Source organism: Sminthopsis crassicaudata, chromosome 3 (genome assembly GCF_048593235.1).
Source record: "Sminthopsis crassicaudata isolate SCR6 chromosome 3, ASM4859323v1, whole genome shotgun sequence".
Classification (NCBI taxonomy): domain Eukaryota; kingdom Metazoa; phylum Chordata; class Mammalia; order Dasyuromorphia; family Dasyuridae; genus Sminthopsis; species Sminthopsis crassicaudata.
The window spans coordinates 367,161,399-367,181,627 of record NC_133619.1 but is presented as its reverse complement, the minus strand read 5'-3'; the positions used below and the strand labels follow the sequence as shown (position 1 = coordinate 367,181,627).

Genomic DNA, 20,229 nt, shown 5'->3' with positions numbered 1-20,229 from the left:
TGTGGATGGACATCTACTCTTCCACACACAGTCTCTAAGGGTTGCTTGGGGAACTAAGAAGTCACACAGCCAGTAACTCTCAGGAGTAGGACTACTCCATATCTTTCTGACTTCAAGGCTGGCCTTCCATCTTCTGTGCTAAGTTGTCTCTTAGAATCAGAACATATTAAAATCATCCCTGAAACTTATGGCATGGTTCTAGAGAAGGAGAAAGGGGTAAAAAAGTAGAAGGGGCACAGGCTGCGTCCATGAAGCAGAATTGAATTAATAGCCTCTGTGAACAAAAACCATAACTTTAGTATCATTAGTTTCACGCTCAAAATAACTAAGTGAATCAACCATTTACAATCCTACAATTAGCTTTCAGGGAAACTTAAATAGATTCATAATCAATCTAGGAAGAAACTTACCTTGGGTCAGCCTGGGATTCTATTTTCTCGAGGGCTGCCAATTCTTGGTCCAGTTTCTCACTGAAACTCTTTACCTGTAGGAGAGAATGGCCATGTCATTTGCATGAGCTTGAGGAAGTAACCTTAAGTAAGGATTCTCTTCTTTCTTTGGCACTGTGGAACTAATAGAACTTGTCTCATTTTCGTGTAACACCAGATTTGGCCCAATTTACCATTTTACAGAGTGACTTTGGAAATTCCAGCCATTAAAAGGAGGAAGAATGATAGAATAACATTGAAAATCCCACACCCCTATTGTCTGTAGTTCATTCTGCTAAGACTAAAAAGTATAGCAATCTCTTTATAATAGCAGAATAACTAATGGGTAGTGAACCAAATATAAATGCTAAGAATACTTTCTCATTTCCCCAACTTATATAGAAAAAGTTTTGAGATATAGTGTGTCATAGAAAACACTGGAATTAAGAGTCAAAGGCTATTTTTGAATTTGGGGTCACATCTAAATTTGAATTCTACCTTTGACATTTATTAGTTAGTTATAGACACTAGGTATCACTCTCTCGGGATCTTAGTTTTCTCATCTGCAAAACAGGGTTAATAAGAATTGTAATGCCTATTAAGGAACCATATATTCAGAGACAGAGGCATCTTAGAGGTCTCTAGCCTGACACTCTAATTTTAGAGATGAGGAAGGTGAAATTCTGAGAAGTAATGTGATTTGGCCAAGGTCACAGAAGTGGTAAGTAGCAGTCATAATTTGAAACCAGGTCATCAGATTCCAAATCCAGGATTCTTTCTCCACTGTATGTCACAGATTTACTATAAGGAAAGTAACTGGTAAACTTCAGGAATACAAACAGAGTTATTTAATTTTTTAAATATATGACTGGGGCATTCACTGAAGTAAAACAAATAGAAGAATGAAGACCACTATTTTTCAGCCTATATAAGCCAGGACTTCAGCTAAATACTTTTCTTAATTAGAAGAAAATCAAGGTAGCATAAAATGAATGATAGTCAGAAGAGCCAAGAACTACAAAGTATGCTCACAAGGAGACTGAGGCTCTCGTTAGATCTGGGAGCTGGAATAGAAATATGGACTGTAAATCTTCCATGGACTAGCGTTTAGATTAGCTTCATTTAGCATTTACTTTAGTTGAACAATCTGTACTCTGTGATTCTAAAGCATGAGCTCTTTCTTTGTAATCCTAGCACTTAGCACAGGATTTGACCTCTAGAAAGTACTTAATGAATGCTTATTAACTGGACTGTTAATTTTTTTTTTTTTTTTTTTTTTTGGAGGCTGGGGTTAAGTGACTTGCCCAGGATCACACAGCTAGGAAGTGCTAAGTGTCTGAGACCAGATTTGAACTCGGGTCCTCCTGAATTCAGGGCTGGTGCTCTATCCACTGCGCCACCTAGCTGCCCCAATTTTAATTATTTTAATCTTAGTATTATCTAGATCTGGAACTAATAGAAAATAGAACTAGACCATTTGGGTGAGGAGGGTTGGTCACTAGCACCTATTGTCACAGTATGGCAGTCATAATGTCCTGGAGTCATTTTGCCCAGATATGAGAGAATGGTGGGAGTAATGTGAGAACTCCTTTGACATCATATGGTTGGAACTGACTGCCAAGATCCATGCTCTCCAGTTATTGCTGTTTGGGGAATTCCATCACAGAGTACATTTGTTTTTTGATGTCCTTCAAAATGGGTCAAATGGAATATGTGATCTCTTGGAATTCTGCATTCTCTCAAAGGCAAGGCTACAAATACTGAAAGAAACACTTCTAAAAGCAGACAAAATCAGATACTGAACAAAAATAATTCTCTGTTATACCTAGTTCATAGTCCATAGGCTAGAAAGTGATTTAATCTGATCTTTTTCTAAACCAGAGACTCTTCTTAGAGGGACATTCTCAGATGCTGGCAGGGTTATCATTAAAAGACCATTAAAAAAACATTTTTTTTTAAAGACCATAAAGCCTCCTAGCCCCACTTACTCTCTCCTCAATCCAGAAAATACTTTTCTTTACCCAGGTTTTACCATGAAGCAGATAGCTTTTTGTGTGGGGTTAATTTATACACTTCCTCCAGGATTTTAATCCCAAGACCTCAAGGAAAATCATCAGGTATAACCCTGTGTCTCTGGGAAGGAATGCCCCACAGTTTCTAAGACATATTAATTTTTAAAGTCCCATGAAAGGGGATGTTCCAAAGTCCCTTAATTATCTCCCTTAATTATAGATTATAATAATTTTCAACTTGGAATCAGGAAAATTTCCCCTATGAGCAACTTAAAAATCAAGCTCCTAGGCAAATTAATCAAGCCTCCAAAATATCTACCAATGTTCTGGAAGAACAATACATGTAGAATTGAATGATCTCAGTCAAAACCTGAGTTATTTTAATTTGTTTATAGAACAGAAATATTATCAAACATTTTAGTTCACATTTCTTCCAAAACTTCAGGGACAAGTTTCATTTGTTTCTGGTACATAGAAGGAATAACGGGGATCTGATGAGACTCACCAACTTTTATTTCATCAAAGTTAAGCTATTTTTATAAGAAAATACATGTCAACCATTTTTTCTCCTCTTTTCTTTACCTTGGTAACATAATGAAGGAAAGCAGAGATCTGTGGAATGCAAATTCTTGGTGGTAATCTCAGAATATATGAAACCCAAAAGATCACTTAATCTAATATAAACTAATGTTATAGCTTACAATGCACTATCCCACTTTAAAAAAAAATGATCTTATCAATTTTTAAAAACAGAATACATGAAATCTAACATATCCAAAAGTTAAAAATTCTTTTCTCTTAAAGAATTCATTGAACTTTTTGAGGGAAGGGTCTATGTTTTCTATTTCTTTTGGATGGTCAGCCATATGTGTTATAGCTGCCAATCTTTGTTCTATCTCTCCAAACCCTGCTGTCCATTCTTCAAGGCTCAAATACCACTTCTACAACCCCTTCTCTCTAGCCTCTAATGACCTTTCTCCATTCTGGTTCACTATAGCACCCACTATCTCTACTCCTCCTCTCATTTGCAATATACTTTCTTACAGTTATTTAACTTTTCATAAGTTATATCTTATCTTTCTATCTAAGTTGTAAGCTCCTTGGAGATGAGGATCATACTTAATAGCTCTCCTGTACCAGCTAATCCAATTCTCTGTATAAATTCAATAAAATACTTACCAATGGATCAAAAGTCATTGAAAGTCAAATATGTGGCTGAACAATCCCCCCCCCCCCAAAGCCAAGACAGATGAGAAACTTACTTCTGAAAGTTTTGTCTTTGCTTCATCATATTTGACTTGTAAATCTGCACACTTGGCCTGTAACTGTAAAAGACATAGAAGAAAATCAACAGAGTGCGTTTGCACAACAAAGATATCTTTCAAAACATGCATTATAATATCCTCATTACAAATAATAGCCACAAAATCTTTTCTAGAAGGTAGATTGTATTATGTACCCATTTGGCAGAACATGACTGAAACAAAGAATTTTATATGACTTACTCAAGATCATGGAGAAAATTAGAAAAAGAGCTCATACTTAGGCTTGAAGTCCCAACTCTCAGGACAGACAGTGCTTTTTTCCACAATGCCATTAAGACACTCTATAAACAAATAGGAGTGAAAAACCCTTGGAATCATTTGATCTGGAATGAGATCAATAAGTGTGTCTGTAGGTGAATGCAGAGATTATTTTGAGCTGTTTTGAAAGGACAGTCCCAAGGAGACATTGTTGGGGCTATCCTCCCAAGATTTATACTTACTTGGAAAACAAAATAATACAAAACTCAACCTCCACAGAATCCTTTTTTTTTTTTTTCCTTTTTTTAACAGCCTGCCTCTTTCTGCCATGACAGCTGATAAACTCACAACAGGGATTTTTGGAAATAGCCTAATCCACTCCCCCCACCTTAAAAAAAGATAAGGAAACTGAAACTTGACTTAACATTGACACACAATGAGTTAGTGAGTCCAGAACCTAAATCTAAAGATTCCCAGATCAGTGTTCTTTCTTGGTTTCTGGACTATCTCAGAGAAGATGGAGGAAACTTAATCTGTTTCAGGTGTTACTGAATGCTTTTAAAAATAATCAAGAGATGATAAAGAGTTTGACACAAGGAAAATGAATGGACAACAAACTACAAAAGGCAGTTAATAAGATCACAGTTCTGGAGTTGGAAAGACCCTCACAGATCATCCAGCCCAACCATCTTATTTTAAAGAAAGACCCTAAAAAAGTAAATTTTCTAAGGTCACTTAGGCTGTACACTCAAGGTAGGATCTGAGGCCAAGCTGCTGAATTACAGAAATCAGACACCATACTGTCTCTAAACTGAATTAATCTGATCATGAAACAACAATTTTAGTACATTTGGAAAAAATGTTACTGATTAACTACTTATGACAGATGGGCTAGACCAGATGGCCAAAAAATATGCAGAATTTCATCAAATCTAAGAAAAAGATAATTCTGTTTAGAATTTTTTCAAGGTATGTAACTTCTGTTGACATAATATTTTAAGTAGTCACTGGACATTATTTCCTACCTTCTCCATTAGAAGAATACTCTCTACACAAAAGAGGATGTCCTTCACAAAATTATTTTTGGAAATGTGCAAAAAATCCTTTAAAAGTTGGTTCTCTAGACTCTGCTACTATCAAACTGATCTTCTTATATTACAGACCTGACTGTCACACCCCTCTTTATTCAATATTCAATAAATTTTATTCAATAAACTCCCTTTCGATTATCTTCAAAATATACTATAAAATTATCTTTGCTCTTTAAAACCTTTTTTAGTGTTAATTAAGATTCCTTGCCTTAATGATACTGTAATCCAGTTTGTTCTGTATTTATATACATATAAATGTATATGCTTGTCTGTACATAGATTTTTGCATGTTGTCTCTTCTATTAAACTATGACTTTCTTAAAAGCAGGGGCTATTTTTTGCCTTTCTTTGCATCCACAATGCTTATTACAGTACTTAGCATATAATAGGTACTTAATAAATATTTGCTGACTTGACTATATTTTCAATTTAAATACTTACTCTCCTATATAAGTGAAATGAATAGCTAGGAGGAAGCAGCCAGTTGGTGCAGTGGAAAGCACACTGCCTCTGGAATTCAAATCCAGCTTCAGACACTAACTAGTTGTATAACCCTAGTTTTTTTTAAAAATAAAATTATAGGATATTTTGTTACAATGTTCATAAAATTGGTAGAGTGAGGTCCCTATAAAGGGGAAGAAGAATTCTGAGATGCTAGGAAGGTCTTGGAACTGACCTTATTCTTAAGTACAATGGGTTAAGTAGAGGTAAGATTTCAAGGATCCATGAAAGGAATAAGAGGTGAACATATCATTACTTATTCTCCATCCTTCTTTTTTCATTCTTGATCTATTACTATCTTGAGGGAATTTCTCTTAATTTTCTTATTACAGTGAAGAGAAACAGAGAGAGACATAGGAAAGAAACAGTAATAAAGAGGGGTAAGAGGAGAAGATGAATAGATTACCTCTGTGCTTTTCTTGGACAGTTCCATTAAGTACTTTTCTGTTCTTGTTCTCCAAACCTTCCATCAATCCCTAGTCTTCTAATACTCCCATTATTTTGATTTGCCCCTTTCTGGTGAGTTTCCTATAATTTCCTTATTTTCTACTCCTTTTTTCCTTATCTAGGACAGCTAAGTGGTGCAGTGGATAGCTAAATGGGCCTGGATTCTGGAAGACCTATCTGGAAGACCTTAAGTGCAAATCTGGCCTCAGATACACTTACTAGCTCTGTGACCTTTCTGAAGCCATCCTGTCTCTTGGTTAGATAATCATCTTCCAGGTAAAGGATTACTTATTAGGGAGGACTCTTCAAGAAATTTTGCCAGCAGGGATTAAGAGAGAATTGCCTCTGTAATTGTCACAGGAGAACATGTTTCCCTTTTCCTTATAGAGATGGACAATGGAGAGATCCTTTTACTCTTAGGGGATAATCTCCTCTTCTCATATAACCTGGAAGACTTCAGTCAGCTCCTGTATGAGCAGTGGATTCCCTGCCCTGTAAATCTCAGCTGGAATAAAATCAATACCACATGAGAGGAGCCCAATGACATTCAAAACCTCTTTTTCACCAGGAAGTTTGACTAGAGAGGGCTTCAGCATTGATTGAAAACAGTCCATTAAGAATACTAGGGAAGTGTTCAGCACATCTTTTCAGGATCAGATCCTTATCAACTAATCAATGTGACTATATCAGCAATGAGTATTTGAAATGCACCATAGGTCTTTGGTCTATAAATAGCATTTAGGACATGATAAAAGCGTTTTGAATTGTTAACTTAAGGATAAAACTGAATTTCAGTTGCATTCTTATTGAGGCAAAATTCTGTACCTCTTTAAATTTTGCTTTCACTTTATTTTTTTAATTTTTTTTTTTGAGCCTGGGGTTAAGTGACTTGCCCAGGGTCACACAGCTAAGAAGTGTTTAGTGTCTGAGATCAGATTTGAACTTGGGTCCTCCTGAATTCAAGGCTGGTGCTCTATCCACTGCGCCACATAGCTGCCCCACTTTCACTTTATTTTTGATAGAATTAATCTCTGCCTTCCTACTGGTAAACACTGTGGAATTTCTTTTTCTTTCTTTCTTTTTTTTTTTTAAGCAACTTCTGGATTTCCTTATCATGTTCATCAAATTAATCTTGTTATTTGCAAGTGGCTTGGGCCCAAATGAATAAATGTAATCTTGTACACCAAATCTTTGAAAACTACCTATTCCTTTTCTGTTCCACTATTACCAACCACATATTGGCTCAGCTTTCTCTAAGTTATCAATAAACTGTTCACACAGTCTATTCACATTAAGTCCCTTGGTAGTCATCTTGCTTTGTGGTAACTGCTTTTCTTGAATGTGAATGTTTGCCTTGGACAGAATAAGTTCATGATTGGTCCAGTATCCTGTACCACATATGGGCTGTGCCATTCTCACATCCTGTCTGTTTCTTCTTACAATGACACAGTCTATTAAATGCCATTATTTTCTGCAAAGGTGCATCCGTGACATTTTACTGTGTTTAGATAAGAAGGCAGTCTTGATTGAAGAAGACCATGAGATGGATAAGTGTGCTGTCTCTAACTCCATTCCTCCCAAGGACCTCCAACTGTGTCTGGTAGTCTGTGCCTATTTTTAGCATCAACCTCATCCAAATTATTATTTTTTTCATTAATTTTATAATTACAAAATTTTTTTGACAGTACATATGCATGAGTAATTTTTTTATAACATTATTCCTTGTATTCATTTTTCCAAATTTCCCCCCCCCTCCCTCTACTCCCTCCACTAGATGACAGGCAATCCCATACATGTTACATGTGTTACAGTATAACCTAGATACAATATATGTGTGTAAAACCAAATATCTTGTTGCATTAAAAATTGGATTCCGAAGGTATAAGCAACCTGGGTAGATAGACAGTAGTGCTAACAGTTTACATTCACTTCCCAGTGTCCTTCTCTGAGTGTAGTTTCTATCCATCAGTGATCAACTGGAAGTCAGTTGGATCTTCTTTATGTTGAAGATATCCACTTCCATCAGAATATCTCTTCATACAGCATTGAAGTGTACAGCGATCTTCTGGTTCTGCTCATTTCACTCAGCATCAGTTCATGTAAGTCTCTCCAAACCTCTCTGTATTCCTCCTGTTGGTCATTTCTTACAGAGCAATAATATTCCATAACCTTCATATACCATAATTACCCAACCATTCTCCAATTGATGGACATCTGTTCATCTTCCAGTTTCTAGCCACTACAAAAAGGGCTGCCACAAACATTTTGGCACATACAGGTCCCTTTCCACTCTTTAGTATTTCTTGGAATATAAGCCCAATAACAGCAATGCTGGGTCAAAGGGTATGCACAGTTTGATAACTTTTTGGGCATAGTTCCAAATTGCTCTCCAGAATGGCTGGATTCTTTCACAACTCCACCAACAATGTATTAGTGTCCCAGTTTTCCCACATCCCCTCCAACATTCATCATTATTTGTTTCTGTCATCTTATCCAATCTGACAGGTGTGTAATGATATCTTAGAGTTGTCTTAATTTGCATTTCTCTGATCAGTAGTGATTTGGAACACTCTTTCATATGAGTGGATATAATTTCAATTTCATCATCTGAGAATTGTCTGTTCCTATCCTTTGACCATTTATCAATTGGAAAATGGTTTGATTTCTTATAAATTAGGGTCAGTTCTCTATATATTTTGGAAATGAGACCTTTGTCAGAACCTTTAACTTTAAAAATGTTTTCCCAGTTTGTTACTTCCCTTCTAATCTTGTTTGCATTAGTTTTGTTTGTACAGAAACTTTTTAGTTTGATGTAATCAAAATCTTCTATTTTGTGATCAATAATGATCTCTAGTTCTCCTCTGGTCATAAATTCCTTCCTCCAGTTTGTGTCCAAGGGAGAACTAGAGATCATTATTGATCACAAAATAGAACATTTTGATTACACCAAATTAAAAAGTTTCTGCACAAACAAAACTAATGAAAACAAGATTAGAAGGGAAGTAACAAACTGGAAAAACATTTTTACAGTTAAAGGTTCTGATAAAGGCCTCATCTCCGAAATATACAGAGAATTGACTTTAATTTATAAGAAATCAAGACATTCTCCAATTGATAAATGGTCAAAGGATATGAATAGACAATTTTCAGATGATGAAATTACAACTATTTCCACTCATATGAAAGAGTGTTCCAAATAACTACTGATCAGAGAAATGCAAATTAAGACAACTCGGAGATACCACTACACACCTGTCAGATTGGCTAAGATGACAGGAACAAATAATGATGAATGTTGGAGGGGATGTGGGAAAACTGGGACACTGATACATTGTTGGTGGAGTTGTGAAAGAATCCAGCCATTCTGGAGAGCAATTTGGAATTATGCCCAAAAAGTTATCAAACTGTGCATACCCTTTGACCCAGCATTGCTGCTATTGGGCTTATATCCCAAAGAAATACTAAAGAGGGGAAAGGTACCCGTATGTGCCAAAATGTTTGTGGCAGCCCTCTTTGTAGTGGCTAGAAACTGGAAGGTGAATGGATGTCCATCAATTGGAGAATGGTTGGGTAATTATGGTATATGAAGGTTATGGAATATTATTGCTCTGTAAGAAATGACCAACAGGATGAATACAGAGAGGCTTGGAGAGACTTACATCAACAGATGCTGAGTGAAACGAGCAGAACTAGGGGATCATTATACACTTCAACAATGATACTGTATGAGGATGTATTCTGATGGAAGTGGATATCTTCAACATAGAGAAGAGCTAATCCAATTCCAATTGATCAATGATTGACAGAATCAGCTACATCCAGAAAAGGAACACTGGGAAATGAGTGTAAACTGTGAGCATTGTTTTTTGTTTTGTTTTGTTTTGTTTCTCTACCCAGATTATTTTTACCTTGCGAATACACTCCTTCCTTTGCAACAACAACAACAACAACAACAAAATTCGGTTCTGCACATATATATTGTACCTAGGATATACTATAAGATATTTAATATGTATGGGAATACCTGCCATCTAGGGGAGAGGGTGGAGGGAAGGAGGGGAAAAACTCGGAACAGAAGGGAGTACAAGGGATAATGTTGTAAAAAAAAAATTTAGCTATGCATATGTACTGTCAAAGAAAATGTTATAATTATAAAAATTAATAAAAAACAAAATAAAAAAAAATTGAAGAAAAAAAAGAAATTCCTTCCTCCTCCACAGGTCGGAGAGGTAGACTATCCTCTGTTCCTCTAATCTATTTATGATCTCACTCTTTATGCCTAAATCATGGACCCATTTTGATCTTATCTTGGTATATGGTTTTAAGTATAGATCCATATCTACTTTCTGCCATACTAATTTCCAGTTTTCCCAACAGTTTTTTTCAAATTATGAATTTTTATTCCAAATGTTGGTATCTTTGGGTTTGTCAAACACTAGATTGCTATAGTTGTACCCTTTTTTGTCCTTTGTACCTAATCTGTTCCACTGATCGACTGGTCTATTTCTTAGCCAATACCAAATGGTTTTGGTGACTGCTACTATATAATATAGCTTTAGATCAGGTACACCTAGAACCACCTTCATCTGACTTTTTTTTCATTAATTCCCTTGAAATTCTCGACCTTTTATTCTTCCATATGAATTTTGTTGTTAATTTTTCTAGGTCATTAAAATAGTTTCTTGGGAGTCTGATTGGTATAGCACTAAATAAATAGATTAAACTCATCCAAATTATAAGCTTGTTTTTTAAGTATATGAATGATAAGGGTCTTTGGGTCTTCATAAAATTATTCTTTGACCTCACAAGGATTTGTCACTTGGCATGGCACTTTCCTTCACACTGTATTTAAGTCTGTTATTCACTCCTTTTTTTTTGCCAGCTTCACAGCACTAGCCATCACTGTGGCCACTCCAGAAAAATCTGTATCCAGCTATGATTTCAGTAAGCTGGTCTTTGTTGCCAGCTTTGTTTCACTCAGGGTTGCTATCTGCTGGGTTCTCTTATAAGAGTTGTTCATCTTTCAGACCTGCTGGATTTTGTGTTGTCCATAAGTGCACACATTCATGTACCAATGGTGAGCAGAATCATCTTTGCAAAAGTTTGTGTACATTTTTCTGTGTTTCAAATCCAAGGTGGATCGCTGCCTGTCATGGTAAGCAGGCCAGGGGTGGGTGCCTTTTCTAGCCCATGCCAGAAGGGAAGCAGTGTGATTCTTAAGGCTGCCCAGTTACCTTGGGGCGATGAATCCCCTGGCTGCTTCAGTCTAGTGAGAAGTCTAGTAGCTGCTTCAGGGTGGTTGGAACAAACTGCTTCATCTGCCCATTCCTGGGAGAAGTCTTCACATGTTGGGGTAGATGCTCCAACTCACTGATGGCTTTGAGGACTCTCATTTGCCTGATTTAGCCTGTCTGTAGAAATGGTTTACCCCACAGGTGAGGGTTGGATGAATCAGATAGAGAGCCCTCACACCAGAGGTACTAGCCTTCCCTGAAAACTTGTACATCCTATCACTGGGCTGACTCCTGCTACTGACTGGTAGTCAGGTTAAGGTATAATGAGATGTGTTGGACACTAAGGATATAAAAACAGCAGTCTAGGTACTTTGAAAAGATTATTGCCAACAGTCTATCCTGGTTATGATTACACAGTCTATGCCAAGGTTTTTTTTTTTTATGCCAAGGTTTTTAAACCTAGGATCTACATTCATTTTAAGCATATTCTGATAATTACATTGCAAGATAATTAATTTCATTGGTCCAATGTATTTTATGCATTTAAAAACATTATTCCAAGAAGGAATGCATGAACAAGTTAAGAACAAAATAAGTTAAGAAGCCCTGGTCTACATAATCATATGTAGATCAGAAGTAGCTTTAAAAAAACAAATAATTATTTCTAAATAAATGACAACACTCCAGTGAAATGTGGGGTTTATCCCTCCTATAAAATTCTGGAGTTACAACATACTGCTGCTTAAATCAAATCTCGAGCCTCAGACAAATAATTCTGAGAGTTCACTATTTTGACTTAAATCAAACTTCTAGATTAAGAACTTCTGCAATGATTTTTGGAAGCTATCTTTCATAAGAGAATAGCTCAGTTAGCATTCAAAAAGAGTTTGAAAATTAATTCTGAAACCTGATTTATCTAATCCTGCTTGTGTGTTAAGTATTTTTTTTTAACAAATCATTTGTGCACACATATTTATCTTTGACAGGATAACTGGTCAGTAATGGAAATGAGATTTTCTCCAAGCAGAGAGCTGACACTGTCTAAACATATTACCAAATGGGAAATGACATACTCATAATCCTTTCATCTTAATCCGTTTCTTCTCTGTAACATTCTGGGAGGAACGGTCATATTCCTTCCATTTGGAGTGTAGTAGTGAAAGCTTCTTTAAACACAAAACTCTTACCAGTCAAAGAGAAATTTGAACAAAGGAATTGCTGATTTTAAACCAATTGCTGTAATTATAACTTTTAAAAAGGCTGGATGAGTAACAATGAGAAATGTGCAAGTCTGAAATACAAATGTGAGCATATTTTGGTAAAAACTGTTATTGAAATGTGATGCATTTTTTTCTTCAGAAAAGAATGTTCTCCTTCCCATGGTTTTATGCAAAAAGCATTTTTCATGACACTAGGAACTAACACACGTAATAAACTTCTTCATCCCTTACATATTCATTACTTTTCAATAAGAAACTACTTTGATAGCATCCTGGATACCAACACCTAACCACAAGGTCCTCCCATTATTCTGTTCCCCATGTTCTAAAACCCCTTCCAGTATCTTTTTTTCATATTTCCCCTCACCTTATTATCTTCACATTTTTTTCTCTCTCATTTTTGATAGTATCCCTGTCCTTTCTCCTACCTCTTCTAGGATGGCAAATAAAATTGTAAAGAGACTAACCTCTTCTAGAAGTTTGGTTTTCTGCTGAATCTGCTTGTTCAAAGAAGCAACTTTTCGACGATGTTGTTGGGTCACTCCCAGTTTTTCTGGACTTGATTCAGCCAAAAGCTCTGACTGCTGTTAGTAAATGGAAGAAAAAAGACACAGTGGCTAAGACATTCTTCTTAGTTCAGCTGTGCAATTACACATTCCACTATTATTAGTGGAGAATTAGGATTTCTGGGCTGTCAGCCGGAGCACAAGGGAGAGCATACCATAGGAGTTTCCTCTGTAAAATTCCAATCAATCAATCAACAAGCATTTAAGCATCTATATCCTAGGAACTGTGCTGGCAGATAAGAATTCAAAGATAAAAATAAAGTCTCTGCTCTCAAGGAAGTTTATGCTGATTTTCTTTTGAGGGGGAGGGAAAATTACTATGTAACACGTACACATATATGTATTAGAATTATTCAATATGAAGTTAAATGCTCTGAAGATGGAACCCTAAACTCCTCTCTCCATGAGGTACCTCAAAAATCTTGGAAGGAAACACACAAGAAAGGCATAACAATGTTCAACTTTGGTAACAGTAATTCTGTGATCTGTCAACTTCACTTAGTATAATTACATGTCCCATAGATCCAGTCCATCCTTCCTCTCTCCCACTCCCAAATCATATAACTGAGTCACTGTTACCTGTCAATTAAATTTCATAGAAATACATTAAAATTAGGCAAGATAATGTAAATTTCTTGTCACCATTTGACTTCTACATGAGAAAATAAGTCAAAAATCTAACTGAAGGTATACATTAACACTCTTATTTAGTGTACAAAATTAATCATTTAACCAACAAGCTTTTATTAAGACCCAATAAACTGCTAGGTGATAGGGGTACAAAGATTAAAACGAAACATTCCCTGCTCTTAAAGAACTTACATTCTGTCAGGAGACAAGAAATTTACATATATATAAGAACTGCCTGGTTGACAGCTTAAACTAGATGTCTATGAGACATCTAAAATTCAACATGGACAAAATGAACTCATTATCTTTCTCCTGAAACTCTCCTAACTTCCTAGTTCTCTCTTACTGTCCCAGATACCACCATCCTCCCAGTAACCCAGACTAAAACCTCAGCATAACCCTTGTTTCCTCTCTCTCACTTCCAACTCATATCCAAATCAGTCGTGAGATCCCCTCATTTTTACCTTCTCTCAAATATACTCTCAATGCCATATATATATGTTCTCTTTACCATCTCTCAAATGTACCCTTTTCTTTCCTGACTTTCCTGCCACTCTAGTGCAGACCCTCATTACTTTACACCTGAATTAGTACAATAGTCTAAGTCTCTCCCCTACTCCAGTGAATCTACCATTCAGTTGTCAAATTGATAATCCTAAAACACAAATTTGAACCTCATTCAATAAACTCCAGTGCCTCCTTATTCCCCCAGGATCAAATATCAAATCCTCTGGTTCCGAAAGTATTCTATAACCTAGCCCCTTCCTCCCTTTCAGTTTTTTTAATATCTTACACCTCATCTCCCACAAAACTTATTTTGATCCAGAGACACTGTCTTCCTATTTCTCCTTACACACAGCTCTTCATCTTCTAACTCTAAACATTTTCACTGCTTGTCCTCCATATCTGTAACGCTGTCCCTTGTCATCTCTACCACCTGGTCTCTACCACCTGGCTTCCTTCAAGTCCAATCGTCTGCAAGAAGCCTTTTCCAGACCTCTTTAATCTTAAGCTTTAGAAATTATCTCCAATTTACTCAGCATATATCTATTTATACTATAGCTACCAGCAGGCTATTTCTCCCTCCTTCCCCCATTTAACTCCAAACTCCTCCAGGACAGGGATTCTTTTTAGCCTTTCTTGGCATCCCCAGTGCTTACCACATAGAAGGTATTTAGTAAATGCTAGTAGAATGATGAAATTTTGGAAGGAGCCGTTAGCAGTTGGGGAGATGAGGAAAGGCCTTATGAAGAAGCTGATGTCTGAGCTGAGCTTTGAAGGAATTCTAAGAGACAAGGAGGAATATAATATTTTAAGCATGAATTGAAAGTCTGTGCAAAGGCAAAAAGATGAGGGATGGGATATTTTATATGAAGAACAAGAAGGCCAGTTTGGCTACGCTTCAGAGTATGTGAAGGGTAATAATGCATAAGGCTGGAAATGTTGAGTCAGATCATGAAGGGCTTAAATGGCAAATTTATTTGTATTTGTATTGTATTTTAATTTAGTTTGTACTTAATCCTAGAGATAAAAGAAAGACTTGCTCCCTTTCTTATACTCACTGAAATCTATTACCCTCCTGATCACCCTTTCCAACACTAGTTGCACTTTGAATCAATGAACTTTAATTTCACTGGTGGAGCTGGTAGAGCTAAATTACTCATTGCTTCCCAGTGCCACTTCCAGGATCCCCTTTAATCACCCTAGATTAGTAATTTTCCTCCTCTGAGGTTCATTCAATATATATTTAGCACCCAATTAATTCTGATAACCATTTGATTTCTTTCCCCAAAAAAGTTTAGGACCTGGCTCACATTGTTCCTCTCCTCCCCAACTCCTCTAGTGATCTCTTAATTGCCAAATTTAGCTCAATCTTCACCCTTCCTGACTTCTGCAGGCAATTACACAGCTAATCACTTTTTCCTGCTTGTTACTTTCTCCTCTTTAAAATTTCACAACACTACTCTCTCCTAGGTCTCCTCCTAACTATCTGAACTCTCTTCAGTTTCTTTTGCTGGATCTTCATCCAGCAGGTGAAGCTTGCTAACAATGAGTGACCCCCAAGATGATATACTAAGCCCTTGTCTCAATATAAACTATTTTCACTTGGTGATCTCATCAATTTCCATGGATTAAATTATCTCTATGCAGATGACTCATGGTTATTTATACTGTCTAGAGTTATTTTAAATGGGATATCTCTTACTTCTTCTTGAAAAAGACATACAAGAATGCTGACGATTTTACATTCTTAGATCTACTTGTGCCATCCCTTCTATCTTTTATATTTGTCTTTGAAAAATCCAGGCAGGCTGAAGAGTTTCCTATGCATCCTAGCCTATTTAAATAGTTCTCCCATTTTTCTCATTTGAAGGAACACAGAAATCTACCTCCCATTTTCCTTCTCAGAATTGTCTATTGTTGAGAGCATTACACCTTGATCTCACCTAATAACACATATGAAACTGAATTTATCTCTTTGCATTAAAACCTTTAGTTCAATTTTTTTACTACCAATATTTAGTAAACTTGTGTATAGACACTTTGGGCCATGATTATTATTACTGCTCTTCTTGGATTATTTTATGTGACCAATTAGTATCTCCATTGCTATTCTTCATTTTACACTGGTTTTGTAATTTTCTGTTGCATAAATATTAGTCATTTTAAGTAGCTGCCTTTCTCCTTTCTTTCCTCCCCCTCTCTTTTCATTTTAAAGTGCTCTTGAAAACAAGTACATCTCCAAGCAAATTCATAAGAAGTAAAGAAAAGTAAAAGTACAAATAGTAAGCAAAATAAAGATAATTAAATTCAGACAAATTTAAAAGGCAGGCTTAAAAAAAGATTGGTATTAACATCAAAGCAAACAAATATTTATTTAATTTTTCTTAATAATGATGATAATGTTACCAGTAAAACCAAGTTCCATTTTTAGTGATTTATAGTTGCATTAGATCATCATAACCATCTATAAAAATAGGTAAATTAATCATTATCATTTTATCAATGAAGAAATTGAGGGTGGACAGGTCAATTAAAATCACCCAAGAAAGAAAAAAAAAAAAAAGAAAGAAAGAAAGAGGAATGAGAAGGATCAGACTGGATGGCCTGTTAGGACTTATCAAGTTTTAACATTTTATATGATGTAAATATTTATTAAATTAAAACTTCAGTAATGCAAAAGAGAAAAAAAATTTACAGTGTATTTTATAATACAATTCTTTTTGCTTTTTAACAGTTATTCCTATAGGGAGATGACAAAATGATAGAGAAAGCAAGGATGCTGAAAGTATTTTCACTATCTATTTTGGTCAACCAATTATTCATTATTTCTTGAATAATTTAGCAGCATCATTAGTAGATGATGAATTATCATGGCCTAATAACTCTAGAGGTGGGAAATAATCAGCAGGGCATGACTGCATAAAGCTGTCAGGAACACTATTTCTCTATCTCCTGGGATAATGCATGGTAAAGAAAACAGAAAAACAAACCATCTGGTATTCCACAAGTTTTATTCTTCAAACTTGGTACTCTGGGAAATGCCAGCTTATGCTTGCCTATCAACTCCTCTGGGGCAATTGAAAGTTGGCTCTGTGGAACAACTGTTCATGGAGCTTGTCAAAATATGGTTAATTCTGGACACAACAAAATATTCATAGAACACAAGGCTGGGATTGGAGGAGGAAGAGAAAGTTAAGAGAGACAGATTCTGAAAATGAAAATAAAAATAAAATCAGGGAGGAAAAAGTCCCACCAGGCCTTCAAACCAATTGTCAACAATATCAATTAAAATTCATCATTCATTATATCATCATCATTTTTGGCTATGTTCCCGTGCATCAAAATTTTGATTCATTAGTTTTCAATAGCCATATGTTGAATACTTTTGTTTCCTTGTAGTTTGTCTCAGCTTTTGCTTTTAACATCCAATTTCTATTCACTGACTCTGATTTCCAAAGTCCTTAGAGTATCCTTACTAGCTTGGACTCTACAAACAGAATTATATAAGCCTCATAACTCACATTTCATTAATACTTGGAACAGAGTTTCCAATTCATTGGGCTCACCCCTACACACAATATATCCCTCTATTTGAGTGCAGGATTTAATCTTGGATTTATTGCTCTATTTGTTTGTCTAACTTTAGATTATGCTGAGTTTTGCCAGACAGGGACACTTGTTTCATTAGAATTATTTTCTTCTCTGGTCCTTTCCATCCTGCCCTTCTTGCTCAATTTTCATTCATTTCAGTTCTAAGGGATCAGAAAGCAGTTCAGGGCAAAGTACCAAGAAAATACAAGCAGCGCTATGCTCATCATAGCTTTTCCAGCAAACACACCATGGTCTAGGACTTTGATTTAAGTCAAAGGCCCTCAAGCTATACCACTAAGTTTGGAAAAGAATTTTCTTTTACAATAAAGGGACCCTCCTCCCCCCCAGCAGCCATCTGGGTTTCAGAAGAGAGAAAGCCAGAGGCGAAATGCTTTCATTTGGGCTCCCCAATCCTTTCCACCTAAAAGATTTCCCAAATGTACTGACACTGAGAAAATGGCAAAAATACCAATGTCACTGATAGGAAAGGAATCTAAAGAGAAAACTTGTACAGCAGTCTTAATAATATAAATTTGCATTCATTTGGATGTTTTAAAGCATAGTTAAAAACATGATTTGTTTTTATTGTGTTCTAAGCCATTTTCTATTTTCTCTCCCCACCCCACCCCAACTAGACAGCCAGCTTCTTGTTTTTTTAAAGATAACATTCATTGTACATTATACTGAGCTAGGAGCTGGTTTAGAAACAAATTTTAGATGAGACTTGCTTTTTTGCCCTCATCAAGCTTACAGTACACTGGAAGAGGGAAGAATAAGATGATATCAACATATATGGTTACAATACATATTACTATATAAGTACATTAAAAGGAAAAAAAAAACATTAAATGAGTGCTCTGAAAACTAAAAACTGCCTTAAAATATTATGGTGTCAATATTATTTTAAAAATTTATGGAGATATAGTCTTTAGCATCCCAAATATACAACAGAACCGACAATTGACTTACCCTGGAAGCTACTTTGGAATGTGGAATTGAGAACCTGACTATACATGGGTTTTAAGCTATCAAGTCTGGTTTTCCTTTTTTTCCCCTCTGAGATAATTAGGGTTAAGTGACTTGCCCAAGGCCACACAGTTAAGAAGTGTTAAATGTCTGAGGCCACATTTGAACTCAGGTCCTCCTGACTTCAGGGCTGGCACTCTATCCACTCAGCCACCTAACTATCTTGTCTGGTGTTCTTTAAACACAAAACTTAAGAGGAAATGAGATATAATGTATGAAAAGCTGGACTTGGACTCAGGACACACCTGGCATCAAAGGTGCATCAGACACTTACTGGCTGTTATGTCACTTAACTCTTCATATCTGGGGCAATGCTTTAACATATAAATTGCAGAGCTGGTACCTATTTGAGTGATTTTCCTCATGAAATGATCAAATACAATTAAAAAAAAAAAAGAAAAAGAAAATAATGATGCTATAATAGCATTGATGACAGTGGTATCAAACTTAAGAGAGCACCTAAGGCCACTAATCCATACATAAAGATCCCTGTAGAGGCATAATATTTTTATGTATTTTGTTAAGCATTTACCAATTCACATCTGGTTTTCTTGTAGTAGCCTGTGGTTACCTTTGACATCTTTGCTCTAGGTCATCATGCACATAGTGACTGCTCAACTTGTGGACTGGAAGGTAAATTATGGTGAACTGTGGCTTCCACTTAATCACTTTCTACCATGTACTTATGTTGGCAGTGTCATAATAACCTTTTTCCCTTTGGATACATAAGCACCTGAAAGATATCAGGCACATCATATGTCATTTTAAATATGAGTGAGAATTTTTAACAATGTGTAAAAGCACAAGAACAATGGCTCATTCTTTTTTCTAGACAACCACATATGGAGTCTTAAAATAAATAAATATGGATGGGCTGAGGTGGACCAGGTTTTTTTCAGCTCCAAATATTAAGGTAATCATCTTTGATGATTTAAGTGAGTTTTCATAATGTTGTCTGTTTTAGATTACAGGATCTGCGTCTTAATAAGTTTTGATGATGTTGATGATGATTTGCGTAAAATTTAAAATTTTAACTTTCACAATACATTATTTTAAAGTGACATCTAGAGACATTCTGAAAGAATAGAAATGCACATGCATCCCCAATCTCATGACATTTTCTCAAACAAAACTTGCTGTGCCTTTTTAACAATAAGATGGGCCCTTAGGAAGAAAAGTACTCAGTAGTATTTTGTGACAAATATGATCACATTTATTCCATTCTAAGGATTTGTGCATAGAATAAACAACATAAACCTATCAACATCAAAGAGAAGAAACAGTGCTAAATGAGAGAGGTCTCTGTCTATCATAGCTCTTTTATGGAGGAATTCGGTCTCTCTCCCATTATTCCATATAACTGCGAAAGTGATATTCCTAAAGCAGATATGTTTATGTCAGTGCCCTGCTTGACGGACTGAATTCCCCAAGGCTAGACACCTCACTTGCTCCTTTC

The 20,229-nt window shown here is 35.9% G+C and overlaps 1 protein-coding gene across 1 annotated transcript in view; it reads right to left on the bottom strand.

The window, feature by feature from the left end:
• The window catches only part of CCDC93 (CCC complex scaffolding subunit CCDC93), a 119,819-nt gene that overhangs the window by 32,561 nt on the left and 67,029 nt on the right, over positions 1–20,229 (bottom strand). Inside the window, exons 12-14 of the mRNA XM_074301850.1 lie at positions 12,924–13,040; positions 3,703–3,765; positions 411–484 (exon numbers count right to left, since the gene is read on the bottom strand). Of these exons, the coding sequence (XP_074157951.1) occupies positions 411–484; positions 3,703–3,765; positions 12,924–13,040 (254 nt within the window). The remainder of the gene's footprint in view (positions 1–410; positions 485–3,702; positions 3,766–12,923; positions 13,041–20,229) is intronic.